Source organism: Lampetra fluviatilis, chromosome 7 (assembly GCF_964198595.1).
Source record: "Lampetra fluviatilis chromosome 7, kcLamFluv1.1, whole genome shotgun sequence".
NCBI lineage: Eukaryota > Metazoa > Chordata > Hyperoartia > Petromyzontiformes > Petromyzontidae > Lampetra > Lampetra fluviatilis.
The window spans coordinates 2132905-2159278 of NC_136281.1; the positions used below are offsets into that span (position 1 = coordinate 2132905).

The 26374-nt window shown below is 51.1% G+C and overlaps 1 protein-coding gene across 1 annotated transcript in view; it reads right to left on the minus strand.

Moving 5' to 3' along the window:
• The window catches only part of NAALADL1 (N-acetylated alpha-linked acidic dipeptidase like 1), a 27684-nt gene continuing 1310 nt past the window's right edge, over positions 1 to 26374 (minus strand). Inside the window, exons 2-20 of the mRNA XM_078858141.1 lie at positions 24817 to 24989; positions 23483 to 23604; positions 22188 to 22310; positions 21148 to 21331; positions 19905 to 19998; positions 18927 to 19022; positions 18600 to 18685; positions 18017 to 18136; positions 17781 to 17866; positions 16559 to 16622; positions 16012 to 16079; positions 15092 to 15189; positions 11628 to 11718; positions 11439 to 11520; positions 11135 to 11308; positions 9656 to 9740; positions 7179 to 7271; positions 5460 to 5662; positions 1 to 213 (exon numbers count right to left, since the gene is read on the minus strand). Coding sequence (XP_078714267.1) covers positions 5491 to 5662; positions 7179 to 7271; positions 9656 to 9740; positions 11135 to 11308; positions 11439 to 11520; positions 11628 to 11718; positions 15092 to 15189; positions 16012 to 16079; positions 16559 to 16622; positions 17781 to 17866; positions 18017 to 18136; positions 18600 to 18685; positions 18927 to 19022; positions 19905 to 19998; positions 21148 to 21331; positions 22188 to 22310; positions 23483 to 23604; positions 24817 to 24989 — 2011 coding nt within the window. The 3' untranslated portion in view covers positions 1 to 213; positions 5460 to 5490. The remainder of the gene's footprint in view (positions 214 to 5459; positions 5663 to 7178; positions 7272 to 9655; positions 9741 to 11134; positions 11309 to 11438; positions 11521 to 11627; positions 11719 to 15091; positions 15190 to 16011; positions 16080 to 16558; positions 16623 to 17780; positions 17867 to 18016; positions 18137 to 18599; positions 18686 to 18926; positions 19023 to 19904; positions 19999 to 21147; positions 21332 to 22187; positions 22311 to 23482; positions 23605 to 24816; positions 24990 to 26374) is intronic.

The following is a 26374-nucleotide window of genomic DNA, read 5'->3' on the forward strand; positions in this document are numbered from 1 at the left end:
TTATTTTAAATGATTAGTTTGTTTAATGTAATTTCAGACATTTATTTGCAAAGTGGGATGTTGTTTAATGCGCTTGTGTTGGTACGTTGGCATGCGGTTTATATTTTACAGATCGAGATATTCGTGAACCCTTCTTGCACATGAATCCCTCCACGCTGACGTCCACCATCGCTTCCCGCTCACCGCCACAGCCATCGCCTCCATCGCCTCTTCCTGTGTTCATAAGCAAAGAGAAATGCGTTCACTCTTAAGCAATCGTGCATCGAATACACTTGATGCCACTTGTAATATTCGCAGTGCCGGCCCGAGCCTCTTGGGGGCCCTAAGCAGAATTTGATTTGGGGGCCCCCCTCCCACCACGCAGACTCATCTGTGCTAGAAGATTATTGACACAAATGTCACACTATAATGTTATAGCGAATATTATAAACGAATACAGTGAGGTTATGTATTAATAAAAAATAAAAACAACACTTAAAATACTTCACTCTTTTATTAAAACTTCTGAATACAAACGGTCACAAAAAACATATTAAATAAATTATTTGCAAATGTGCATTAAATGTGCAATCTTTTAAATAAAACCAAAATAGACAAACATTAATCTAATCAAAAATAGAATGTTACAAAAAAAAAGATACTTAAATAATGAAAGCAAACATAAGAACAGCAAGGGTTCAACAATGTCAACTGTACAACAATGACCTCAAAATCGTTCCTTCCTAGCTTTTCTGGAGGCAAAGTCACTAATGACATCATTGTATGGTATTGCTTGGCCAACTTTGTTATTAATACTAATGACTGCAAGTCCACTTAGTCTTTCCTGGGCCATTGATGATCTCAAATATGTTTTTATCAATTTGAGCTTGGAAAAGCTCCTCTCTGCTGAGGCAACTGACACAGGCAGAGTGCAGGCTATCCTGAGAGCTACCCAAAGATTTGGGTAAAGCTCACACATCTCATTTTGTGAGAGGTATGTGAGAAGCTCAAAGGCAGTCATCATAGTTTGGGGAAGTTCAGGAAGACTCTCTATCTCTACTGCCAGTGCGCTACCATCAATATCAGCCTCCTCTCCACAAGAGAGTTTTTCCCCAAGAAGCTCACATTGTTCCCTCCGGACCTTTTGATCTAGCTCCCTAAAATTGAGCAGCACTCCAAAGTTCTCTTTAACCTCACTTAGAGACTTAAATCTATCCTCCAATGACAGAATACTACGGTCCACTACAGCATTAAAAAATGACACTTCCAGCCTCTTCATAGCGTCCACTATCGGCTCATCTGCAGCCTCATAGGCAAAGTGCCTTTTTGTAGAACGCAATCGCTTCTCTTTCAGCACTGCTTCTGTGTTCATCCGCTCACAAATTTCTTTAGCAGATGTCTGTGCATCACAGAAGCCTGTTTTTCGGTAACTGATAAGTTCGCCTTTGTTCTTTTTTACAAGGTTAACCGCTACATCAAGCTGCATGTTGGTTGACTGTAGAAGCTTGCTCGTGATGTTAATTTTAGACAAAATGTCACACCAGACAACACAACAAATCTGAAACCTAAATGAACCTATCTCTTCCGCAAGGGAGTTGGCTTCAACAGCCACTACAGGGTCAGTCGCTTTACTTCTCAGTTCTAGCAGGGCTTCCCTCACCTTCTCTGACTGGTAGCGCAAAGCTTCAATACTTTTTATCCGGCTTTCCCAGCGTGTCTCACTCCAGGACTTGAGGGTGATGTCAACAAACTTCCGTAAGATGGCCCACCTTTGAGTGGACCCAGCGAACAAATTGTACAGCTTCTCCACATTTCCAAAAAAACAAGAAGCATCCGTTGATGCTTTAGCCGCATCTGAAACGGTCAGATTTAGTGTATGAGAACTGCAAGGCACATAAAAAGCTCTTGGATTCTTAACTAATAGCCTAGCCTGCACACCTTTGTTTTTTCCCTTCATATTAGCCCCATTGTCATAGGACTGCCCCCGACAATCCTGAAAAGGGATGTTCAATTCCTCAAGCCTGTTAAGGATTAGATTGGACAAACCCAGGCCAGTGGATTCTGGAGCTATCAGAAATCCTAAAAAGTGCTCTTTTATTTCTGGTGTTTTGCCCAGAGTGACTGTGCGCACCACAACAGACATTTGTTCATGGTGACTAACATCAGGTGTACAGTCTAAAATAATTGAATAATATTTGCAGTCCTTGATTTCTGCCACCATTACCTCAATTATTTTGTCACTGACACACTCTATCAGCTCATTCTGGATAGTCTTACCCAGGTACGTGTTGTGCTGCATTCCACTATCAATTCGTCTGATGTGGTCTTTTAACACCGGGTCAAATTTTGCCATCAGTTCCACCTCTTTAAGGAAGTTCCCATTGTTGGCCTGATGCAAAGTATCGACAGACCCCCTGAGTGCAAGATTCCTCTCCGCCAAAGACTGAATGATACTAATCAAACGAATGAGAACATCTCTCCAACGATTTCTTTCTGCCTCCAAAAGGGCCATTTCTGTTGCATCAATAGTCTTCTGCTTAGAAAGACGGAGGGCAAAGTCTTTCCACTTCACCATATTACTGCAATGATCTTGACTATTCTCATGCTGTTTCAGCAAAGCACCTACATTTACCCAATCACGCTGTCCCTCTGTTGACAGTTTTGTGGACTTTCTTGTGAATAATTTGCAACAGAAGCAGTAAACCGCATCTTTTTGCTTTGAATAAATTAGCCAGCTTCGCTTGATTTTTTCCCCATTAACTAACTGTCTGTATGTGTAGTGGTAGTGAAAGCTTCGTCCATCTGATTTCTTGGGGAAGGTAAAGGTGTCACTTATTGGCACTGGCCCTCTTCTTACCAGATCAGTCCTTTCTGAGTCTGACAGGAATGCTGACCATTCAACTGGGTCAATTGGAGGAGCTGTTGATCTATCTTGATAGCTGGAGCTTGTTGAGGGAGTAGATGGGAAATCTATTGCAGTGGGTGGAGATGTAGAAGGACCTGTAGGGACATTAGATAAAAATAAAAAATAGAATTATAAAATAACATAACACAGAATATTTTATAGTAAAGCCAACACAAAACAAAAACTTTTAGATTAACTGACCTGTCATGCTGGCTGAGGTTGAAACCGATGTATCAGTGAATGTAAGTGCTTGTAACTGCTCCTCGCTTTCAGTCGCTTGTAACTGCTCCTCGCTTTCAGTCGCTTGTAACTGCTCCTCGCTTTCAGTCGCTTGTAACTGCTCCTCGCTTTCAGTCGCTTGTAACTGCTCCTCGCTTTCAGTCGCTTGTAACTGCTCCTCGCTTTCAGTCGCTTGTAACTCTGCAGTGGATGAACCTGCAATGATAAAATAAACAAACAAACAAATAAATACATAAATAAATAAAAAGCTAAATGTGTCATGTCATATTAACAGGCTATGTAACCATTTGCCATCAAGAAAAACCTCACCTGCTGTATCATCAGCTGTGGAGGCTCTGACACTCGATATGTCAGTAGGGGCAGGTAAAATTGGTTGTGCTCCAAAGTACTTCAACAGTGTTCCTGGAAAAAAAAAATAGCATTGCATAAATGCATAGTTGATCGAGCAGAATGAGTTTATTTTTCCATCATTACTAAGCAATTCCACACCACACCTAACAATTCATATTCTATTGGCAAATGAGGCATAATTGCAGTATGGTGAAAAATTAACATGGTGATCTACTGCAGCCTATAAATATGAGGATAGCACTGCTACATCAGTTGCCACCATATTAATAAAATTGAAGTCTATTTTCATTACAGAAGTCTCCCCACCTAACATGGCTTTGGTATATTTTCTCATAAAGATCAATACCATCGCTTGCCAAAGATCTTAAAGCAGAGACCGCACGTGCTTTGCCTATGAAGCTGGAATATTCACTTCAACACAAACAGCAATGCTAGCTAAGCTTGTCATCGCTGTTTTCTCCAACTTAAACCGATATCTATCAACGTGAAATACACACCTACTACCTAGATAAATGTATATTAATAACATTTCACTGTTGTGGCGGGGATTTAGCTCTGGTGCGTTATATTACCACTTTTATGGCTTATAAAAATATCATGAGTCATGACTAGCTAGCTGCTTCCTCAAGTGACGTGAGCACAATTTGTGCTGCTGCTGCACAAAACATACTGTAAATAATAATGCAAACATACCTTTATCTCGCTCTTTTTTCTCCTCCTCGGTCCTTTTCTTTTTTCTTTTTTCGGCACCAGAGGGATACGTCCTTTTTTGTGACATGGCTTAGGCGTATTTATTATCGTGACGTACAATTGCGCGCACCTGCCCGCGCCCGCGCCCACGCGAATTGTCAATGAGCCGTGACATCCGTGAGCCGTGACAAAGCAGCAGTTGTCGACAGAATTTTCTTGTCTTGAATCATTTATTCATTCATTCATTAATTCATTTATATCACTTGTTTAAGTTATTTAATTGTAAAAAAAAACGATTCGGGGGCCCCCTGGTGGCCAGGGGGCCCCAAGCAGCCGCTTAGTTCGCTTATGCCTCGGGCCGGCCCTGAATATTCGGCCATAACAAACGATGCCGCGATCGGCCAACGAACGCGGTGGACATTGGACGGCAATGAAAATACTTTCGTGACACAAGACAAAACACTCGATGGGAAGGCATCACGGGTACGCACGTGCAGAGCAAGGACAACTGAAGCCGGTCCTCCCAGCACACCTGCGCCTGTACACCTACCTGTACACCTGCCTGTACACCTGCCTGTACACCTACCTGTACACCTGCCTGTACACCTGCCTGTACACCTACCTGTACACCTGCCTGTACACCTACCTGTACACCTACCTGTACATCTACCTGTACACCTGCCTGTACACCTACCTGTACACCTACCTGTACATCTACCTGTACACCTGCCTGTACACCTACCTGTACACCTACCTGTACATCTACCTGTACACCTACCTGTACACCTGCCTGTACACCTACCTGTACACCTGCCTGTACACCTGCCTGTACACCTACCTGTACACCTGCCTGTACACCTAGCTGTACACCTACCTGTACACCTGCCTGTACACCTACCTGTACACCTGCCTGTACACCTGCCTGCACACCTGCCTGTACACCTAGCTGTACACCTACCTGTACACCTGCCTGTACACCTGCCTGCACACCTACCTGTACACCTAGCTGTACACCTAGCTGTACACCTACCTGTACACCTGCCTGTACACCTGCCTGTACACCTGCCTGTACACCTGCCTGTACACCTGCCTGTACACCTGCCTGTACACCTACCTGTACACCTGCCTGTACACTTGCCTGTACACCTACCTGTACACCTACCTGTACACCTGCCTGTACACCTAGCTGTACACCTACCTGTACACCTGCCTGTACACCTACCTGTACACCTACCTGTACACATGCCTGTACACCTGCCTGTACACCTGCCTGTACACCTACCTGTACACCTACCTGTACACCTGCCTCCCCGCCGGGCTCCTGCTCAGGCTGCCGAGCGCAGCGTGCTGGCGGCCGACTGCACGGCGTAGGTGGCGGCCGCCAAGTGCTGCCGCACGCGGTCCCAGGAGCCCGAGCCCGCCAGGATGTCACCCACGGCGTCCACCACCCCGGGGAAGGCCTCCACCCCGGACGAGCGTGGAGTCCACACCACGTGTCTGGAGTGACATGGAAGGTGGTGACGCACTGGGGTGGCGGGACACGAGCTTCCAGGGGATAAGGGGCCCCCCGGGGGGGAAGTGGCTCTGACCGCGCTGTGGGGGACCTCTCGGCATGGCCGGTGGGAAATGACCCAGTGGCGGCAGCAGCAGTGACCGGTGGCAGGTGGGGGTCAATATCTAAGACGGACAATGTGTGCCACGCAGGAGTTGTGCAAAGATTGCTGTACAAGCAAAATCTGTAAATTACGACAAACCCCCCCCCCCCCTCAACGCCCGTTTAACAGACGCCGGTGCCGGTGTGAATTCTGACGGGTCGTCATGCAGGTCACGGCGAGCGAGCTGGCGATGTGAGGAGTGTGCTGAACCTATCAGTCTTTAGAGGGCTGGGGGGCTCGTGGGTGGGCTAGTGGGTGGGCTGTACAGGGTTGGGTGGGATGTATGGTTGGGTGTAAAGTGGTGTCGAGGGGGCTGGGTGGGCTATGTTATCGGGTGTAGAGTGTTGTAGCGGGCTGGGCGGGCTGTATTGTAGGGTATAAAGTGGTGTCGAGGGCTATGTGGGCTATTTGGTGGGCTGTAGCAGGCTGGGTGGGTTATATAGTGGGCTGTAGGGGGCTGGGTGGGCTAGATGGGGGCTGGGCAGGCTGGACTCAACCCCCCACTGGGTCCCATGTAAATGCTTCCCACATAAATGGGTTTCTATGAAAACGGTTCCCATGGAAGCAGCTGCCATGGAAATGGCTTCCAAGTAAAACGTGCTGAACGCTTTAACCCTTTCAGAAGCGCAGAGACTTCATTAACTGCTGACTGCGGCAGCTGCGGGAATTAGAAAATGCAAGGCTGCTGCTGCTGCTGCGTTGTCTGAAAATGTGTGGGTTTGTGCAGGTGACTTATTGGGAGAAGGGGCGTGTGTGTGTGTTTGTGTAGAGCTGTGGGTGTGTGTGTGCTGGTGTGATGGTGGTGTGCTGTTTGCGTCCCTCAAGTAGAGCTGTGGGTGTTAACTTCACATGGGCCTCACTCATTCTGCGTTAATGCCCCGAAAAACGTAGAATGCTGTCACTTTAAAAACGTGCTCGGTTATTTTCCCATTTAAGTCACAATTTGTAGCTAAGCTGTGGATTCTTTATGAAAACCTCACTTGCAGTTGCATGATATCATTGTTTATGAATATATTAGTACTATCGTCACCGTACATCTAATTAATGTGTAATATTACCGTAGCTTAGTTTTCTCATTTGTGCGGTGTTCCGTTTGGAGGTAATCTGCCCGAGCCGATTTGTGCTGCAGGCAATTGTGCTTGCGATATTTTCAATCCCTCATCGTGATGATAGATGCATTCCTTTTTTCGTAATTTGTTCCCGATTTTTTTTTAGTGTTTTGCGCTTTTGTAATTTGTGTGACCCAGCTCACGAGTGCAATGGGACTGCAGCCTGGTATTCTCTCGCTCTCTCGCGGTAAAACAAAATTAAACCCGAAAGTTGCGCGTGTCGTTGCGTGGGCGACGTGCGGCGCGCACCTGTAGTAGAGCTTGTCGGGAAAGGCCACGGGGTCGGTGAACGCTCTCTCCAGGAGCATCAGCTGGTCGTTAATCGCACGCACCTTCATTGGCCTGCATCAACAGATACCACTTTCATCACCGTGCGATTTCAAAAGCGTCGCGGGTACGGCCAGTGAGCGCTAGCGCAGGAGCCGCGTGATGGTGGACCCGCCCGGCACCCAGGGACAGGTTCCCGAGAGAGGAGCTGCCCCTTGGGAGGAGGCCGCAAATCTCTCCCTCCTCAAGCCGGGCCGCGGCGGCCGCGGTACAAGGCCTGGCTGTGTGGCCACCAACTCGCCGCCTGGAATGGAGCCCTCCAGCCAGACACTCGACCCCTTCATTGTTTGTGGCCGCAGCGAGTTTTCCACTGAATAATTCATTCATCGGGATGAGGGAGTTTACTTTGATGGCAATCGTCTTGAAAGTAAATGCACTTACGTGTGTAAAGGTGGACGGAATATATGTGGCAGCTTTGGGAGGCTTTAATCCAGCAGTGGCCGATATGGGTAATATAATATATATTTCAATGTGTACATACAGTGTAATATGTGTAAGCTGCATTTCACTTGTGGAGGTAGTTTCAATAGACCGTGCATATAAGTGGTGGTAAACCGATTGAGAGCGTGATGCTGACGGGAGTCCCAACAGTGTTGCTGTTGGGCTCACTTTGCAGTCCTATCTGAATTGGCTCCTTGCGCACGTGAATGAGAGCGGTGTCATTAGGGCTTGCTGATCTTAATGATATTTTTGTGTAATAACCGAGTTTGCCTTTAAATTTCCCTTCATGCGTGTCCCATTTTATGAAAACATGTTGACAGCACCGCACGCGCGCGGTCACCTGGCGTGAGACGCATGCACAATCGCAATCTTTACTCTTTGGTTTGTTCGGTAAAGTCACGGAGGTGAAAATAAAATAAAAATGAAAACAACTAAATTAAATCACGACGTTTCGGGCGCAACACAAGCGTCCGTCACCAGGTGGGGACAACCACGGCGAAGACAGTTGCTATGCCAACAAAGATAGCTTTGACAAGGGTTTATATTTAACACGTAGGCTTTCGCGACCAGTGTTATTCATAATCAAGGTTTTTGGGTCAGATCGCGTTATTTATAAATGTGTCGTAACCCTCCACCCCCCGACACGGCCAAACAGTAAAAAATGTGTCACGTTTTTCAAAGGACAAAATAATTCACTTCTTTAGCCCACCGGTGTTTTGAAGAGATAATCTAATTATCACTGGCCAAGACTAATTAGATAATCCATTGAAATTGAGAGAAACAGAAATAACTTCAATCGCTCTGACGTCTACAGGCTTAGTGCGGCCTGGAAGCGTATTATTAAATAAATACAATTACAATTCCTTATAAGGGAAACAAATACCAATGAATAACAATTGCATGATTACCAATCTATATAATTACAATACCCACCCCCTCTTTGCCTCGAATCCCTGCACCAGATTGAATTAAATGATGACGTCACCCTGCTGCTCTATTTAAGACCGGGAGCAACAGGAGAGCTTCACCATTCTTGCCCGATGAAGCTGATTGTAATAACCAGCGAAACGGTGTACTCACATTTTAAAATGCTGTTGATTCTCTCGTCAACACACCGGTGGGCTAAAGAAGTGAATTATTTTGTCCTTTGAAAAACGTGACACATTTTTCACTGTTTGGCCGTGTCGGGTGGTGGAGGGTTACGACACATTTATAAATAACGCGATCTGACCCAAAAACCTTTATTATGAAGGGTTTATATAGCTGAGGAGGGTGGGGGGGATCTTTATTTAGACTGGAGGTTGGAGGAGGAATCCGATGAGCTATGAAGCTCTTTTTCACAGGTGTCCGGTATGGGCGGGTTCGCGAGTTAGAACAGCGAACGATACACAAACACACGAGAGGAGTGCAAAAATCGAGAAAACGATCAGCAAATCACAAAAAATAAGGGCAAAACGCATCGTTTATGAAAATTATAGAAGGGGCCGTCCATAAATGACGTCACGCGATTTTGGACGATTTTTGACCCCCCCCCCTTCGTCACACGGCGTCACAAAAAGTCAGACCCCACCCCCTCAAATATGACGTCACAAAGCTCTGCCCCCCCCATCGCCTTAAACTATTGTCATTGTAGTGCGTATTTAATGGCGCTGCACTCTGATGTTGTAGGAGAAAACATTTATTTAAAAAAAATATTTAATTAAGTGGAACGTGTTGTCTATATTGATTTAAAGTTGCGCATTTTGATGTGACGTCAAATTTCTCAAACACCTTCGTCACACATCGTCACAAATGTCTGACCCCCACCCCCCCTAGGTGCGTGACGTCATCTATGGACGGCCCCTAAGTCCGATGTATGAACCTTGGGCAAGGCAGCAAATACAACAACAAAAGCAGTCCCAGACCACAGCAAGGCAGCACCACGAAGTAGTCCCTCAAGGCGAGGAGGGAGAACTCACTCCGTGTCGGGGTTCACCGCGCTGATGAGGATGTTGAGCTCCTTCGCGGCCTTTGATAAATCCTCGACCGCCGACTTGAGGTCGTCTGTCGATCAGGAGCTATGTTAGGAACTGTGGATGGTTAACATTTAAACTCGCAATAAACTCGTTGTTTCTATTTTACCAAGTGAGGCCCACTGAGCTACATAGCTGTTTTTTTTCACAAGCGATCTGGCCACAAATGACAGCTCAATGAAGTCGCTTATCACGTGGACATTTTTAGCAGGCAAATAACCTAAATGCATGTTTCTAAATGTGGAGGGAAAAAACCGGAGGACCTGGAGAAAAATCCACACGACCAAGGGGAGAGAGAGACACGCCAACTCCAAATATACAACAGTCGTCATGATTGGGATTGAACCCACGACCTTCCTGCATACTGGGCGAGGTAACTAACATCTCGCCATGGCTGCTGGACTCAAGTTCAAGGTTTTGTTGCGTTTGTTAAAACAGGTGAGGACTCAGGAGAGGTCAGGATAAAAGTCTTCTTTGCTACAGGGACGTGTGTCAACAAAATTACAAAAAGCAAAAACGATCAAGTGCAGCGTAAAGCAACGGGGTCGCATGGAAAATCTAAAATATTACCGAAACAATAAATCGCTGTTAAAGAATGAATTACCGGACAGATTATGTTTAGACTGATCAGAGTACAATTACAAATATACTAAAGCTGAACTGCTGTGGACTTAGAGGCCACAGGCCCACAGCCTCAAGACAATTTGACTTGAAATATTTTACACCTTTTTTTTGTCTTTCATGCAGTCACTGCATATTTATAACGGTTATTCACTGTAATGTGAGAGAAAAACTTGTCTTACACGCCTGAAAAACGGCGTTTTCTTTGCACTTCTCAACAGTAGCCGTGTCCAGCTGCGGCTACTGTTGCTGCTCACGATGCTGGGAACCTTCTGTGCTGCCCTGGTCATAGTTGTGGCCAGGTCGCTTCTCAAAAATGTATTGATACCTCAGTAGGCTTTGCCTGGTAGGATGGGGATGGTTTAGTTTCATTTGTATGTGTTTGGGTGATTTATTCTTTGGTTCTTTCGGTAAAATCACATGAATAGAAAGTAAAAAATAATAGATTTTTATATAAAAAAAAAAGATTTATATTTTATTATTTTATGTCTCCGTGACTTTACCGAAAGAACCAAATAATATGAATTCCTGCAATCAAGAAAGTTGAAAGTCAAAGATGTGGGTGATATGTTTACCTTCCTAGCACTTTGCACAACTATCATGTTGTTGTACTGTTCGTTGTCGTAACGTTCTGACCCGCCCCGACCGGACATCTGTGAGACATTGATTGATCGCTCATCAGATAAATAAAGATTCTGATTCTACTCTGGTCGTGCTGCCTTGGCACGCTGACCACGTGCCTGCCGATCGCGCTGCCCCCGCTGTGCAACCTGCCCACCCTCCGCGCGACGCTCGTGCACCAACCGAGCGAGATGCCCTGAGCGTCGAGCAGCTGCCCGTGATTGGAGGCGAGCGTGGCGTGCATGGCGCGCAGAGTCTCCACGTAGTCCGTGCCATTGTAGGGCAGCAGCCGGGAGTCGGCGAGGCGCAGCAGGGTGTAGGCGGCCGTTCGAGCCACAGCCTGGTGACTCGTGAAGCCTGCGTCGGGGGGCAGAGGTGGTTCAGGGATGTGCACGTGGAATCACGCGCTGGTATATGCAGGGAGTGGAGAACGGAAAGACTGAATCCGGTACAGAGTGGGTTTTGATAGACGTTGAAGACATCGTACCCGGGTCGATGAAGGTGGAGGCATAGTCGAACGTGTCGTAGCCGGTGTGGTACGCCGGATATATGCGAGCCTTGGATTTACTCTGTGAACAAACAAAATAAGAACGCAAAGCTGTTTGGTTGAAGGTTCATAAAATTGCGGTTTCGAGTGCGTTGGCTGAGCGTTGTGTCGTCGCCGGCGGGCACGTACGCTGTCGTACGTGTACGCGAAGTCGATGCACGGCACGCCCAGGTAGTGGATGAAGGGCCCGTAGTCACTCCCATCACCGATGTCCAGCAGTCTGCACGGGGAGAGAGGGGGGCAGTGCCGGATTATCCGAGCAGCAAAAGTAGCTACATAATGCTCCGAAGCCCCGCGCTTTCAAGGGCCCCGCACTAAATGCTCTCAAGCTATCAATTCCGTTTCGATTTAAAGCTTTTGTGACTGCAGGGATTCATCTTCTTGGTTCTTTCGGTAAAGTCACGTATAAGGGAAATAATAAAATAATAAAAATTTTACATAATAAAATAATTCTCACGACGTTTCGGCTACAACGCAAGCAGCCATCCTCAGGTGAAGAATGAAACACCACCAAGCTTGGAGCGTATATTTAAGCTGGGTTGGAGGTGGAAGAAGAGCAAATTCTTTTGTCAAGGCGCTCTTCTTCCACCTCCAACCCGGTTCAGTAATTCTGCACTTGCTTTATTACTATAGTACTATACCACCTTCAACTTTTACGAACGACTGGGTGTTCAAGGTTAGCGATTTGTCATAATATCTGGCTGTATAGCAAATGAAAAAAAGGCAATTACTTTACTATGCAAGTAAACAAATTTGTGTTTAAATATTTACGTGTTTAAAAAAAAAAGAATTAGGGCCCCTTTATAACAACATATGCTATAGGCCCCGCACCGAGCTTCATCCGGCACTGGGGACAGTGCAGGCTCAGGCCAAGTTGGCAATGCCCTCCTCTGTGCCACGACGATGGCTTGCCTGCCTGCCTGCACCACACGCACAGCAGCTCCACGCCGCTCGCCTTTGACGCGCGCAATTTGTTCTGCACGGAGAAGGAGTCAGCTGCCACTCGGCCTGGGTTCCTGTTTTGGAATCTCACCAATTATCCACAGGGGGGGGTGGGGAGTCGTTTAAACGTGTGCGTCTGTCGACACGGCGAGCAATCCCAGGAGGGATGGCAGAGATCCCACGCCCCACGATTACCTGTCACCTCTCTTCTACCCTCGTACGCTGTTGTCCTTGGTGACACTGAACAAACACTGGGCCATGCCCGCCAAGATGAGTCCCGCGTGTGTCGGTGGTGGGTGGTGGTGTTGGTGGTGGTGTTGGGGGTGGTGGTGGTGTTGGGGGTGGTGGTGGTGGTGTTGGAGGTGGTGGTGGTGGTGGTGGTGTTGGGGGTGGTGGTGGTGTTGGAGGTGGTGGTGGTGTTGGGGGTGGTGGTGGTGGTGTCGGTGGTGGTGGTGTTGGTGGTGGTGGTGTTGGTGGTGTTGGGGGTGGTGGTGGTGGTGTTGGTGGTGGTGTTGGTGGTGGTGTTGGTGGTGGTGGTGATGGTGGTGGTGTTGGTGGTGTTGGTGGTGGTGTTGGTGGTGGTGGTGTTGGGGGTGGTGGTGGTGGTGGTGTTGGTGGTGTTGGTGGTGGTATTGGTGGTGGTGGTGTTGGGGGTGGTGGTGGTGGTGGTGTTGGTGGTGTTGGTGGTGGTGTTGGGGGTGGTGGTGGTGTTGGGGGTGATGGTGGTGGTGGTGTTGGTGGTGGTGGTGTTGGTGGTGGTGTTGGTGGTGTTGGTGGTGGTGTTGGGGGTGGTGGTGGTGTTGGTGATGTTGGTGGTGGTGTTGGTGGTGGTGGTGTTGGTGGTGGTGTTGGTGGTGTTGGTGGTGTTGGTGGTGGTGTTGGTGGTGGTGTTGGTGGTGGTGTTGGTGTTGGTGGTGTTGGTGGTGTTGGTGGTGGTGGTGGTGTTGGTTGGTGGTGGTGGTGGTGGTGTCGGTGGTGGTGGTGTCGGTGGTGGTGGTGTTGGTGGTGGTGGTGGTGTTGGTGGTGGTGGTGGTGTTGGTGGTGGTGGTGTTGGGGGTGGTGGTGTTGGTGGTGTTGATGGTGGTGGTGGTGTTGGTGTTGGTGGTGGTGTTGGTGGTGTTGGTGGTGTTGGTGGTGGTGGTGTTGGTGGTGGTGGTGTTGGTATTGGTGGTGGTGTTGGTGTTGGTGATGTTGGTGGTGGTGGTGGTGTTGGTGGTGGTGGTGGTGTTGGTGGTGGTGGTGTTGGTGGTGGTGTTGGTGGTGGTGGTGGTGTTGGTGGTGTTGGTGGTGGTGGTGTTGGGGGTGGTGGTGTTGGTGGTGTTGGTGGTGGTGTTGGTGTTGGTGGTGGTGTTGGTGGTGGTGGTGTTGGTGGTGTTGGTGGTGGTGGTGTTGGTGTTGGTGGTGGTGGTGGTGTTGGTGGTGGTGGTGTTGGTGGTGGTGGTGGTGTTGGTGGTGGTGGTGTTGGGGGTGGTGGTGTTGGTGGTGGTGTTGGGGGTGGTGGTGTTGGTGGTGTTGGTGGTGGTGTTGGTGTTGGTGTCGGTGGTGGTGGTGTCGGTGGTGGTGGTGTTGGTGGTGGTGGTGGTGTTGGTGGTGGTGGTGGTGTTGGTGGTGGTGGTGTTGGGGGTGGTGGTGTTGGTGGTGTTGGGGGTGGTGGTGGTGTTGGTGGTGGTGTTGGTGGTGGTGTTGGTGGTGGTGGTGATGGTGGTGGTGTTGGTGGTGTTGGTGGTGGTGTTGGTGGTGGTGGTGTTGGGGGTGGTGGTGGTGGTGGTGTTGGTGGTGTTGGTGGTGGTATTGGTGGTGGTGGTGTTGGGGGTGGTAGTGGTGGTGTTGGTGGTGTTGGTGGTGGTGTTGGGGGTGGTGGTGGTGTTGGGGGTGATGGTGGTGGTGGTGTTGGTGGTGGTGGTGGTGTTGGTGGTGTTGGTGGTGGTGTTGGGGGTGGTGTTGGTGATGTTGGTGGTGGTGTTGGTGGTGGTGGTGTTGGTGGTGGTGGTGTTGGTGGTGTTGGTGGTGGTGTTGGTGGTGGTGGTGTTGGTGTTGGTGGTGTTGGTGGTGTTGGTGGTGGTGGTGGTGTTGGTTGGTGGTGGTGGTGGTGTCGGTGGTGGTGGTGTCGGTGGTGGTGGTGTTGGGGGTGGTGGTGTTGGTGGTGTTGGTGGTGGTGGTGTTGGTGTTGGTGGTGGTGTTGGTGGTGTTGGTGGTGTTGGTGGTGGTGGTGTTGGTGGTGGTGGTGTTGGTATTGGTGGTGGTGTTGGTGTTGGTGATGTTGGTGGTGGTGGTGGTGGTGTTGGTGGTGGTGGTGGTGTTGGTGGTGTTGGTGGTGGTGTTGGTGGTGGTGGTGGTGTTGGTGGTGTTGGTGGTGGTGGTGTTGGGGGTGGTGGTGTTGGTGGTGTTGGTGGTGGTGTTGGTGTTGGTGGTGGTGTTGGTGGTGGTGGTGTTGGTGGTGTTGGTGGTGGTGGTGTTGGTGGTGGTGTTGGTGTTGGTGGTGGTGTTGGTGGTGTTGGTGGTGGTGTTGGTGGTGGTGGTGTTGGTGGTGGTGTTGGTGGCGGTGGTGGTGTTGGTGGTGTTGGTGGTGGTGGTGTTGGTGGTGGTGGTGTTGGTGGTGGTGGTGGTGTTGGTGGTGGTGGTGTTGGTGTTGGAGGTGGTGATCAGCTCACTTGGGGATGAGACCCAGCGAGGGGCTGGTTCTGTTGTAGTGCGAGAGCCACACGTCGTACACGGACTTGTGGCTGCCCGACAGGTCCGGGTGCTTCACCTGGCAGACAGAGACAGAGAGCGAGAGGACGGCAACGCGCACAATCTCGATCGACATTTTCGTTTCTGCTGCGGCAACGAGGCCCTCTTGAGCACGGGGGGGGGGGGGGGGGGGGGCTTAAACCCGTCAACGAAGGCAGCAGCAATTGCTGGCAGCATCTTTTGCACGGCAACATAATTCTGGTGACATCTTATTGGGTATGATTTGACCATAGAGGACGAATCCGTTACACAATCACGAGCACAACTCTTAGCTTCACCGATTTGGAATGCAATTCTCAAAAGTGCGAGAGACAATTCCGCAATTTGCCAAAAAGTGTCATGCCTTGCGGGCGTTTTTTAGCCCAACTGATAATGCGAGATGGGGGCAGTGGTGAGGCACTTTGCGTGGGATGGAGCGTGCATTTGCGTGAGTAGGAGGCGGGATGAAAGAGTTTGTGAGTTATGGGGAGCGGTCGCGTAGCGGTTAGCGCGCCGCGCTACGAACCCGGCGAATCGAGTTCGATTACCCGCTCACGGCCAACACCCAGTGACGATCATCTGAACCGGTGCCTGGGCCTCCCCTAGGTCGACTCAGCCTCAAACGAGTGTAAAACATCGCCACTGGGGGAGACAAAGGCGGCCGGGCGTGGTGTTGTCCACTCACCCCCTTTCGTGTTGTTAATAGGTGCTGCTCGCGCTAACAGCACCTGCCCCAACAGTCTGTTAGGGCTACACGCTGGGGGGGGGGGATGGAGGTGGGGGTGTCTTTGTTGTGTGCGCGTGGCGTGTCCATCCCTGTGCGCGCGCGCTGCCATGCGCGCGCGCGTGCGCGTGCGTTTACGTTGCGTGCTGCCTCCATGGCGACGCGCTGCATGGGCGGAGTTCCGCGCACTCGCAAGGTCGCATTGGCTTGTGCGGTCGGGGGAAACAACAAGAAGAAGAGGAGAGAGAAAGAGAGTCTCGTCACAACGTGGCCGGGGGCTGCTTGCGATGGAGGTGAAGAACGACCGTCAGCTTGTCTTCCGACGAACCGCTCGTTACGTCCCGAAATTTTAAAAAAGAAACACGAAACAAACGAACAAATCGAGGAACGCCGTTGTATTGCAGCTGCACGCCTCCGATTAGCGCGCTCGGTCTACGTGCGGCGAAAGTTCCACGTGCACGACGCCCTCGTGATGGGAACCGGTATGGGGTCACATTTAACCTTGAGATGATTCTCATTTGACGCTCAGAGGGAAATGTACGCGTTGCTGCCTTAAACAGCCGTCAGCATCCGAAGATGAATTGCAGTTTGGCCATGACAGTTTAAAGGCCTCTTATTCAAGGCTGAAGAAAATGACAAACCCGCAGCCCGCTCTCTCGGGAGAGGGCTGCAGGGATGTCCTCACCGAACACGGAAATGTCAACGTTGATGTAGCCCACGGCTCTCTCCATGAGAGTCTTGTAATACTCCTGTGAAAAGAGAGGAAGGCATTTCGGCTTGCGGACAAACACGTGTCTCCGAGTCTGCTCGTTCACACGCGGACGCATCAAGGCGCCACTCGGCTTCCCCCAAGGCCATTGTGACCTCAGCACGATGCGAGCGACTGTGGCGGCACCACACGCGGTGTCAGGGCCCCTCGGAATAAAGCATCCGTGAAAAATACCCCGCCTCTTGATGTGGAGCCCTTCGGACGAGGCTGAGGCTGACTCTGCTATGCCGCCCGATGTTGTGTTGGCTATTGGCCACACGAAGAGGAAGTTACATTAATTAAAATTACTCAATTTTTTTTTACTTTACCAGGTAAGGCCCCACTGAGCTAAGTAGCTGTCTTTCAGAAGCGACCTGGCCACAAATGATAGCTCAATAAAACGGCTTATCACGTGGACATTTTTCCGAGTATTTGTAAATGCAAGTAGGCCGGTAAATGCGAGTCAAGCTTTTTGTAGAGGATGCTAATCAAACTCTCGCACGTCCAAATGAGGTGCATCTCATTTGCGAACGTCTCTGCCCGGAACGCAGCGCCCAGTGACGGGCTCGGAAGGACTCTCTTCCGAGGCGTGGGCGGCTGCTGGGAACGGTGACAGCGGCAATCACTCACGAGCCCCAACCGAACAATGTGAATGATCAATTTGAAAGGGGAAAAAAAAGCTGTGGGGGAAATAGATTGTTACAAGGCTTTTAATATTTAAATAAGTGTCGTGACTGAAATGTCAGACCACGTTGGCCCTCACGCATTTAATCTGCAGAGGTTTCAAAGGGGTCGGCTTCCGGCTTGTAAAGCATCACGGCTGATGGCATGGGCTACATTTTTATAACGTTATCAGATAGACCTGAGGTTTTGTATTAACATTCATCAAAGTGACATGGAATCTATTTCCACGAGCTTGGATCTGGCTCCATAGAGCCCCGTTAACAATTTAAAACGTGACGCACAAGAACGATAAACTCGTGGCCACATTCGGGTCGGCGCGACCATTGTTGCTCGCGATGTGCAAGTCTTCATCGCTATCGGGGCAGTGCTTGGTTCAGAGGGCATGGAGGCAAGACGGCGGTGTGGATGGTGGGGCGAATAAGGGGGTGGCAAGGGGTGGGGGTGGTCGGGGAGGGGGCTCTGTCGTTTGTGAAACCTCGGTCCACTCGACGGAGCCGATCAGTCCGAACTCCTCCGCCCCCCAGCTGCAAAACACGATGGAACGCTTGGGTCTCCACTGGCCTGGGAGAGCGAAGCGGCCATGGGGGGGGGGGGGTAGGGGAAGGAGCACAATGGTTACACTGGGGGTCACACGGAGATCGGGGATTAGAGATTAGGGTCAGAGGTCGTGGGTCGGAGGCTGGGGCTGTGCAGCGAGTGGTGGAGGCTGACCTTCCTTGACGATGCTGCCCAGGGCGCGCGTGATTTCCAGCATGACGCTGGTGCCGCTGCTGGGGTCGATGGCGCCGTGCACCCAGCTGTCCCGATGGTTCCCGTACAGCACGTAGCGGTCTGCACGCCACGGCATCGGCTCCCTCGGTCAGCCACGGCTCGTGCTCCCCCCCCAACGGGTTCGCGTCCGCGACCGAAGCAGGGCGCTTCATGCCGCCTTCCCCCCCCCCCCCCATCGTCTAAACATTAAACCCCTACGCCGGCACGATGGATTTTGAGTTTTTTTACGAGCAACCACAGACACAGTTGAGGTATGAAGCCATGGCGATGTTGGCTTCAGGGAGGAGAATGCCCGCGGACGTGCAGTTTACACTCGCGTGTTCAATTTGTCCTGTCGTGGTCCGTGCGCCACGGTTGTCTCTGCGGCAGGGCTGCTGCCAAGAGTTTCCCTCCGCAACGTGTCAGGTTTCCCCTGTGCGGACACACCAGCTGATGTCTGGTGAACGCTGCTTCCACTGTTCCCCACCTCTGATGCGGCCGATTTCGACAATTTGCAAAATTCTGGTGTGGAGTGACATTGTACCTGGCTCTGTGCTTCCACGGATGACCCCAATCACGTTGTAGGATGTCTTGATCACTCGCTTATTGAAGGAATTGATTTGCACCTCACTGTACGGGGATATAAATAACACATTTTCTGAGGTGGAAACGCACTCTTGAAATATGAATGTGAAGCTGCGTGCAATGTGTACAGTAATAAATCTGGCGATGAGGATGGTGGAAGTGGGATCACTTCAGAATGTGTGATCAATGTCCATCACGTAGCCACGCTCTTTAGCCGGTGTACGTGGAGACTGGCCAATAATGTATCCCTCTGCCTTGGCAGGACAGGCAGCAAGGGGGGCTTCACCTGTTTTCCTCAGGGGCGGAGAAGCCGGGCCCGATGTTGTAGGGGCAGTCCAGGGCCCCTTTCCAGTCAACTGGAGCAGCCTCACCCGCCAGCTTCCTGGAGGCACACGATCATCGCGAGGGGGTGAAGTGGCGCTGCAGTGTTGTAAAAAATCCTCCACGATGCTCTGCTTGAGCATCCCATCATCAGAATCATCGTCTTCCGCAGACGGCCATTGGCAATAAGTGCCGCGTGTTTAAATACAGCACTATATCATTTTGAGTCTTTGACACCAGGATATGAACATTTGACTCCCAAGAAGTGTACATATTATAAATCATAACTTTCATGGATGAATACGATTAATATGGTTAGAAGCAGTGGCAGCCCAAATCAGCAGAGGTGGAGTCAAGATCCTGCCGATGCCATGGCTGAGATCAAAGAGACACTGCTTCACTAAAATCCTACATAGAACGCCCATGGATGCGTCGGGTTCACCCACAAGCCTTGGCATAGCGAGTACTGGAACGAATTCGTGGAATTCGATGAGCTTCCATCTCGTTTGCGAGCATTTCAGGGTGGCTCAGCAAGAGTAGCTTAATGAAGCTTCAGCCAGTTTAACACGTAGGCTTTTGCGACCAATATTATCATGATGCTAGCTGTAATTACTGGCGAAACGTCGTACTCGAATTGCAAATGTTGTGGATTTACTCTCCAACGCACCGGTGTGCTGTACTAGTGACGAATTGGCATGTTTTGTTTACGTGACAAACCTTACTAATTGGCCGTGTCGGGTGGTGGCGGGTTTAACGACACATTTTTACTTACGCGATCTACCCCCCCTCCCCTCCATTATGGAAGCCCAAGCCATTAGCGTGTCAGTGTTAAACGTGCAACGTTGCCATCTGCTGCACGAATGGTCGAGGTGAAGCATTGGGCGCCGGTGCCGCTGGAGGGGAGAAAGTGTCCCGCGATGGACTTCGAGCTCACCGCGCTCACCTCATGAGGAGCTCGGCATCTTCATAGCCAATCGGCTGGGCTGGGATGGGAGGGAATGACTTGATCTCGCTGTCGTTCTTTCGGAAGGCGTAAGCTGTGACACAACGTGGGTCACGCTGGTGAGAGACGGGCAAGCCCTATGGAGCCACACTCAAAACAGAACGCTTTCCCCCAAGACACGTCCAGCCAACGTGAGTGAAACCCATTCACCACCGACGGGTGTGCGTGAATTTTCACTTTGCTTGCAAACCTTTTAAATGGTTTAGTTTAAGTTACACATCTCCCTTCGTGATCCCCGTGTTTTTTTCTTCGTGACAATTCCCCTTGTTGTGGCCCCTCGGCTTTCAAACTCAGATCATGCTTTGATGTTCCGCGTGGCGCGGGGAGTCACAGCGTGAGGCATGAAAAGCACGTTTATTAATTCTCAGAAACGGCCGCCGTCCACGACTTTAGCCGCACGCACGGCACACGCAGCGCTGCGCTGAAACTCTGCCAGCACCTTCGCTGGTGCCAAGCGTCTGCCCACTGTCACATGTTACAATTTAAGCAGGAAAACATTCAGGAGAGAAAAACTACATTTGTAATGTTCTAAACGGATACATGCCCTCTTATATGTAATTTGTTATTTTGTCAACTGACACCCTGGACAGCCTTGCAAACAAGACGGTCCATTCTCAAGGGATGGTATCCTGGTGAAGCATATTTACAAACAGAATAAAGTAAGAACGTGAGCATCAGGATCTTCACTCACAACACGTCGTCCCGAGTCGGTTTGAGCTTTGAAGCATCGATGACTTACTTCGGGTGCTCAGTCTGCCAGCGAGCTGCGTCCATTGACAGGCAGCGTTGCCTTTGTGTGTGCCTTTGTCTCCACTGTGTGGGGAGCGGTGGTGTGAGCGGTTAGCGGCACTGCGCAACGAACCCGGCGACTCGAGTTCGATTTTCGCCCACGGCCAACACCGATGACGATTATCTGAACCGCTACCTGGGCCTCCCCTAGGTCGACTCAGCCTAAAATGAGTACCGGCTGTGGTGTGTACAAATCGGTACTAGGGAGACAAAGGCGGCCGGGCGTGGTGTTGGCCACCCACCCCCTCGTGTGCCGTGCCGACCTTCATAGGTGCTACTCGCTAACAGCCACTTTGCCCCAACAGTCTGTTAAGGCTACACGGGGGATCTTTGTCTTCGTTGATCTCCACTGCGTGGCGAGGGCGTTCCAGGTTTAAGTGAAGGGGGTGCGAACCTTTTGCTGGGTAGTACGGGGTCAAAGGGTCACCCATGTCCTCGAAGTAAGAACCCCTCTCCACGCCCGAGCGAGGCAGGCCCCAGGATTTGGGGTAGGCGTTGTCGACATCCCCGTCGTTGATGTCGGCCGGGTCGGTGTACACCAGAAGGCCTACGACGCCCACGCTCTCCGCGTTGATTGCCTGCGGCAACAGCGCGGCCGTGCCCATTAGTAGTGGGACAAACGCTGACGAGCGCTCGCCGCACACTGGGGCAGTGCACAGCATGCCGTCGATGTCGCTGTAATTTCCAAGCGTGTGTTGCCCGATGCGCTCCGCCACACAATTGCTGTGCTAGCGTTCTCTTAAAATACATGGGAAATTGATTTTGTTTTTCTCTTCCAATGGAAAGAATCGTTTTTATTGAGCTGGCCTCTTTTGAAATAAACATAACCTTTTCTAGTCAGTGGGAAAAATCCAATATGAATCCTCTTTCATTCCCTTAACCTCAGTAATGGTCACTGATGTGGCAGCAGTTTATTTTCCAAACCTGAACAGGTCATCTCACTGTCTGCGTTGGTGATTTGGACCAGCAGAGGTGGCATGGCCCATCGGTAGCCTGTTCGCAGTTTGAATCGGGATGGCCGTCCCGGTTAATACTGCGGGTGTATTAACCGTAAAATTACACGTCGTCTGCTCCACAGTCGACGTCGAAGATCCCGTGACATTCATTCGAAGAAGAACAGGCCATTGTGTGCCAGCATCGTGGTAAAAAAAATGGGCAAATATGAAAAAAACCCCACTCCGCTCATTATTTCATTGGGAAACACACAGCGGCTTTAATCGTCACGCTCTACTTGGAAAGCCTCGGCAGGACCCTGCTGACAAGCGAGTGCTGGCGCTCGGTGAGGCTTTCCTGGGTAGACAAGCCGTCAAAATAAGAGTACTGTAACAACACCAAAATGTATTACAGTAATTGCAACGCGAAAACACGAATGCTCGTTTGGCGTGTTCGTGGTGTGGCCGGGGCACCAGGGGGTCACGTGACGCCGCTTTCCACCTTTCTCGCGCGTCCCGCTTTGCCGTATTTGCAGATGGCGATGGTGCCCGTGAGGTTCACGTTCCTGGATTTCAGATGCTCGAAGTCCTCGGCTCTGCCGTAGTTTGCGAACACGAGCTTGCCCTGCGCACAGCACACAGCAGCATGCGAGCGCACCAAAGCGTGCGACGCTCAAGAAAGCCCCGCTGAGTTCTCTCTCTCTCTTTCTCTCTCTGCAGTGGTGGGGTTTCGTTGGAGTGATGCGTGGAATATTATTGGACTAATGTGACGTATAACAGCAGCACGTTGGGAAGAATGATTGCGGGCTCAATTATAAGTGAGGTGTTGTAATTACAGACGAATGCTCACCGACCCATGGCAAGGTGTATGTGACTCCACATTACACACTACAGTGTGGCTCTGATGGGAGGGGAGTGGGGCCACGCGTGGTTTGCTGCTGATGCAGTGGTGTGTGGAGCGGTGGCGCAGCGGTTAGCGCACTCTGCTAGGAACCCTGACTACACGAGCTCGATTCCCGCTCACGGCTAATAGCAGTGGCGGATATTTAATCCGGTCCTGGCCTTCCCTTAGCTCGACTCGGCATTAAATGAGTACCTGGCGCGGTGTGTAAACATCGCCACTCGGGAGACAAAGGCGGCCGGGCGTGGCGCTGGCCACCAACCCGCTCGTGTGCCGTGTCGGCCTTCATATAGCCGCCGCGTTACCCGCTAACAGCACTTGCCCCAACAGTCTGTAAAGGCTATACGGGGGGGGGGTCTTTGTATTTTGTGTGGGCAGAGAGTGTGGTGCGGGTCAAGCGTGGGTCATGGTCCGTCCCGTGGGCGTTGCGAGCTACGGGTCTTGTGTGGGAACAAACGAACAAACAATCGGTCAATATTAGAGGGTTTTTTTCGGTGGCGGGGGGGGTGTCATCCAAAAGAACCTGTCAAAGGGCACTTGTCGCCGCGTGTCACCTTCACCGCGGGCCAGCAGAGGGCAGGAGCAGCAGGGCGAGGCTCGGGGGGAGGCACAACGCAGCCCTCTGGCGACGGCTCAGAGCAAAACCGACCGCACGGAGAGGGAACTCCGCCGTCGATCGATAGCGCCGACTCAGTAGGTCTCCCCCAATACCGCACGAGTGCCGTGGGGCAGGCAGCCTCACTGCCGAGTGGTGGTGGTTCGAACGCTTTCCAATCAGCTTTTTCTGTTCGAACCCTCGTTCCCAACAAAAAAAATGAATGAAACCGAATTGACGAGCGGGCTTGCACGCATGTGAGAACAGTCGTATGATGAAACAAAGTCCACGGGCTGCTCACCTTTGGCCTCCCAGGGGGCGAGTAAGCGGCGTACGGTGGGACGATGCTTGAGTCCTCCTGGTCCGCGGTCACCACCTCCTCCTGCTTTCGGGCAGTGTAGGTCACCGCGCCGCTCGAGTTCACTGGCGTTGCGCGGCCAGGGGCAGGGGGGAGCAGGTGCAAGGTGCAAGGTCAGTCTTGGACAGAGCTCGCGCTAGCTTTGCTGGGGGCCAGGGCATCCACTTCAAAGAGCCCCAGCGGAGACAGATGAGTCATGGGAGGAGCTGTGCCCCCGCAGCGATGAGAGGCTGCTAGAGTCACCCAGGATGGGATGGAGCCGGGTCCGGATGTGATGGTGATGGTGAGATTGGTGGTGGTGGTGGTAGTGGGTTGATGGTTGTCTTGTGGGGAGCAGTGGCCTAGCGGTTAGCGTGCTGTGCCAAGAACCCAGTGACCCGAGTTCGATATCCGCTGATGACCAACACCGGTATCGATTATCTGAACCAGTCCTGGGCCTCCCCTAGGTCGATTCAGCCTTAAATGAGTACCTGGTGCGGTGTGTAAACATCGTCACTGGGGAGACAAACGCTGTCCGGCGTGGTGCTGGCCACCCACCCCCGCGTGTGCCGAGCCGGCTTTCATAGGTGCTCGCTAACAGCACTTCCCTAGATGTCTGTTAAGGCTTTGTCTTTGGTGTTGGTAGTGGGTTCATGGTTGTCTTGCGTGCGATGGGGGTGATGGTGGAGGAAGTGTTGATGAGAGTAATGATGATGAAGGTGATTGTGACAAATGCTGCATATGCTGTGATGTTGATGGGGGTGATGTATCACTGCTGCGCACAGAGGTCACGGCACGTAAAATGTCAGCAGAAGCACATTTTAAATGAACAGCGTGAGAGTCATTCTTGGGACGCGGCACAAAAGCATTCCATACACTTTTGGGAGCTGAGGTTTTAAGCTCTGAATACCATCCCGTTCATTACATGCACCGCGGGAGCACTTTGCATTTCAAATTACAGAAACCTTACGTAAGTTTGCATCGTTAGAGGCAACAAAAAATCACGGACATATGCGTTAATATCTATGACTGTGTACCCTCCCTCCTGTGTTTGTAAGTGTCTGGCGTGTGTCGAGTGCCCAGAGTTCCCCACCCGCTCGTGTGACTGACCACCCTCCTGGCTCCGTGTTCACCCATCGGCATTTGCCCCGCCAAAGTTCGAATGGATGGCCAGCGATTGCTGTGCGCGCCAGTGTCCCGCGACTCACGGCTGACGAAACGTCTCCTCCCTCTGGCCGCGTGGGTGCGTGAGTGTCTGCGTGGTCAGCGCCTGCCCGGCGTTCACGAGCGGCACGCACCGACCGTGACGCTGTTCGCGTTCGTCTCGTCGGGGAAGGAGAGGAGCACGTCGTAGGGAACGAGCTCGGCGTGGTCGAGGCCCTGTGCTCCGTCGGACCAGCGCGACAGGATGAGGTTGGCGAGATTCTCGTCGCCTGCCGTGCTGGCCAGGTGGGGCTTCGCGGACAGAGCCCTGCACCCAGGGAGATATCGCCAAACCCGTTCACACCCCCCATCCCCCCACCTCGGCATGCTCCAGCAGGAGCGAATGCGTCGTTGCCGGATAATTATGAAACTTTTTTTAATCGTATTTTATCCTCCCCGATATTGCCCTGTTTGTTCTCCCAGAGTTACGTCACGAGATAATTAATGAGACAAATAATCCATTCGCAACTCTCGCATAGGGAATTCACTCCCGAATCCCCCCCCCTCATCCGTGTTGGAAAATGGCCCGCGGAAGCGGGTATCACAGCACTACTTCTTAAATCGCTGCAAGTGATCTCTTATCTCCACGAGGGGGCAGAACTTTTCCACCCACCTTGCTTCAGAGTAATGCTCATGGCGTGACAACTAATATTTATCATTTCCAAAGCTGGAATTCGGACAAATTAATTGGAAAACCAAATTTCATATCGTGCGGGGTTTTTTTTTGCGTGCAATCATTGGTGGCTGGATTGACACCATCAACTCAGCTCATTTGTAACCCGGTTTAATCACAAGAGTCTGAACCTTGAGTTCTAACCTAGGATCTTAATAGCACTGCCAACTCAGCGTTCTGACATTTGGGTTCTCCCGGCCACCTCGTTATGAAACTTTAATGCAGTCGCAAGCATCTGCCTAGTCTGCTCTGCCTTCTTCAGCGAATGCGTCTCACGGCTTTACGTCGACACACGCTGATGCATTAGTTCAGGGTGCGAGTGTGTGTCTTTTGGTGCTCGTGATGTGTTCGGAATAGGGGAAAGGATGGAGTGTGTCTGTGTGTCTGTGTGTGCTTGTGTCTGTATGTGTGTGTCTGCGTGTTTGTGTGTGCGTGTGTTTGTGTGTGTGTGCGTGTTTGTGTGTGTGTGTGCGTGTTTGTATGTGTATGTGTCTGCGTGCTTGTGTATGTCTGCGTGTCTGTATGTGCCTGCGTGTTTGTGTGTGTCTGCGTGTTTGTGTCTGCGTGTTTGCATGTGTGTGCATGTGTCTGTATGTGTGTGCCTGCGTGTGTGCATGTGTCTGCGTATTTGTATGTGTCTGCGTGTTTGTGTGTCCACGTGTTTGTGTGTGCGTGTGTTTGTGTGTCCACGTGTTTGTGTGTCCACGTGTTTGTGTGTCCACGTGTTTGTGTGTGCGTGTGTTTGTGTGTGCGTGTGTGTGTGGGGAGCGGTAGTGTAGCGGTTAGCGCGCTGCGCTATGAACCTGGCGACCCGGGTTCGATTCCCGCTCACGGCTAACACCAGTGACGATTATCTGAACCGGTCCTGGGCCTCCCCTAGGTCGACTCAGCCTTAAATGAGTACCTGGTGCGGTGTGTAAACATCGCCACTGGGGAGACAAAGGCGGTCGGGCGTGGTGCTGGCCACCCACCCCCTCGTG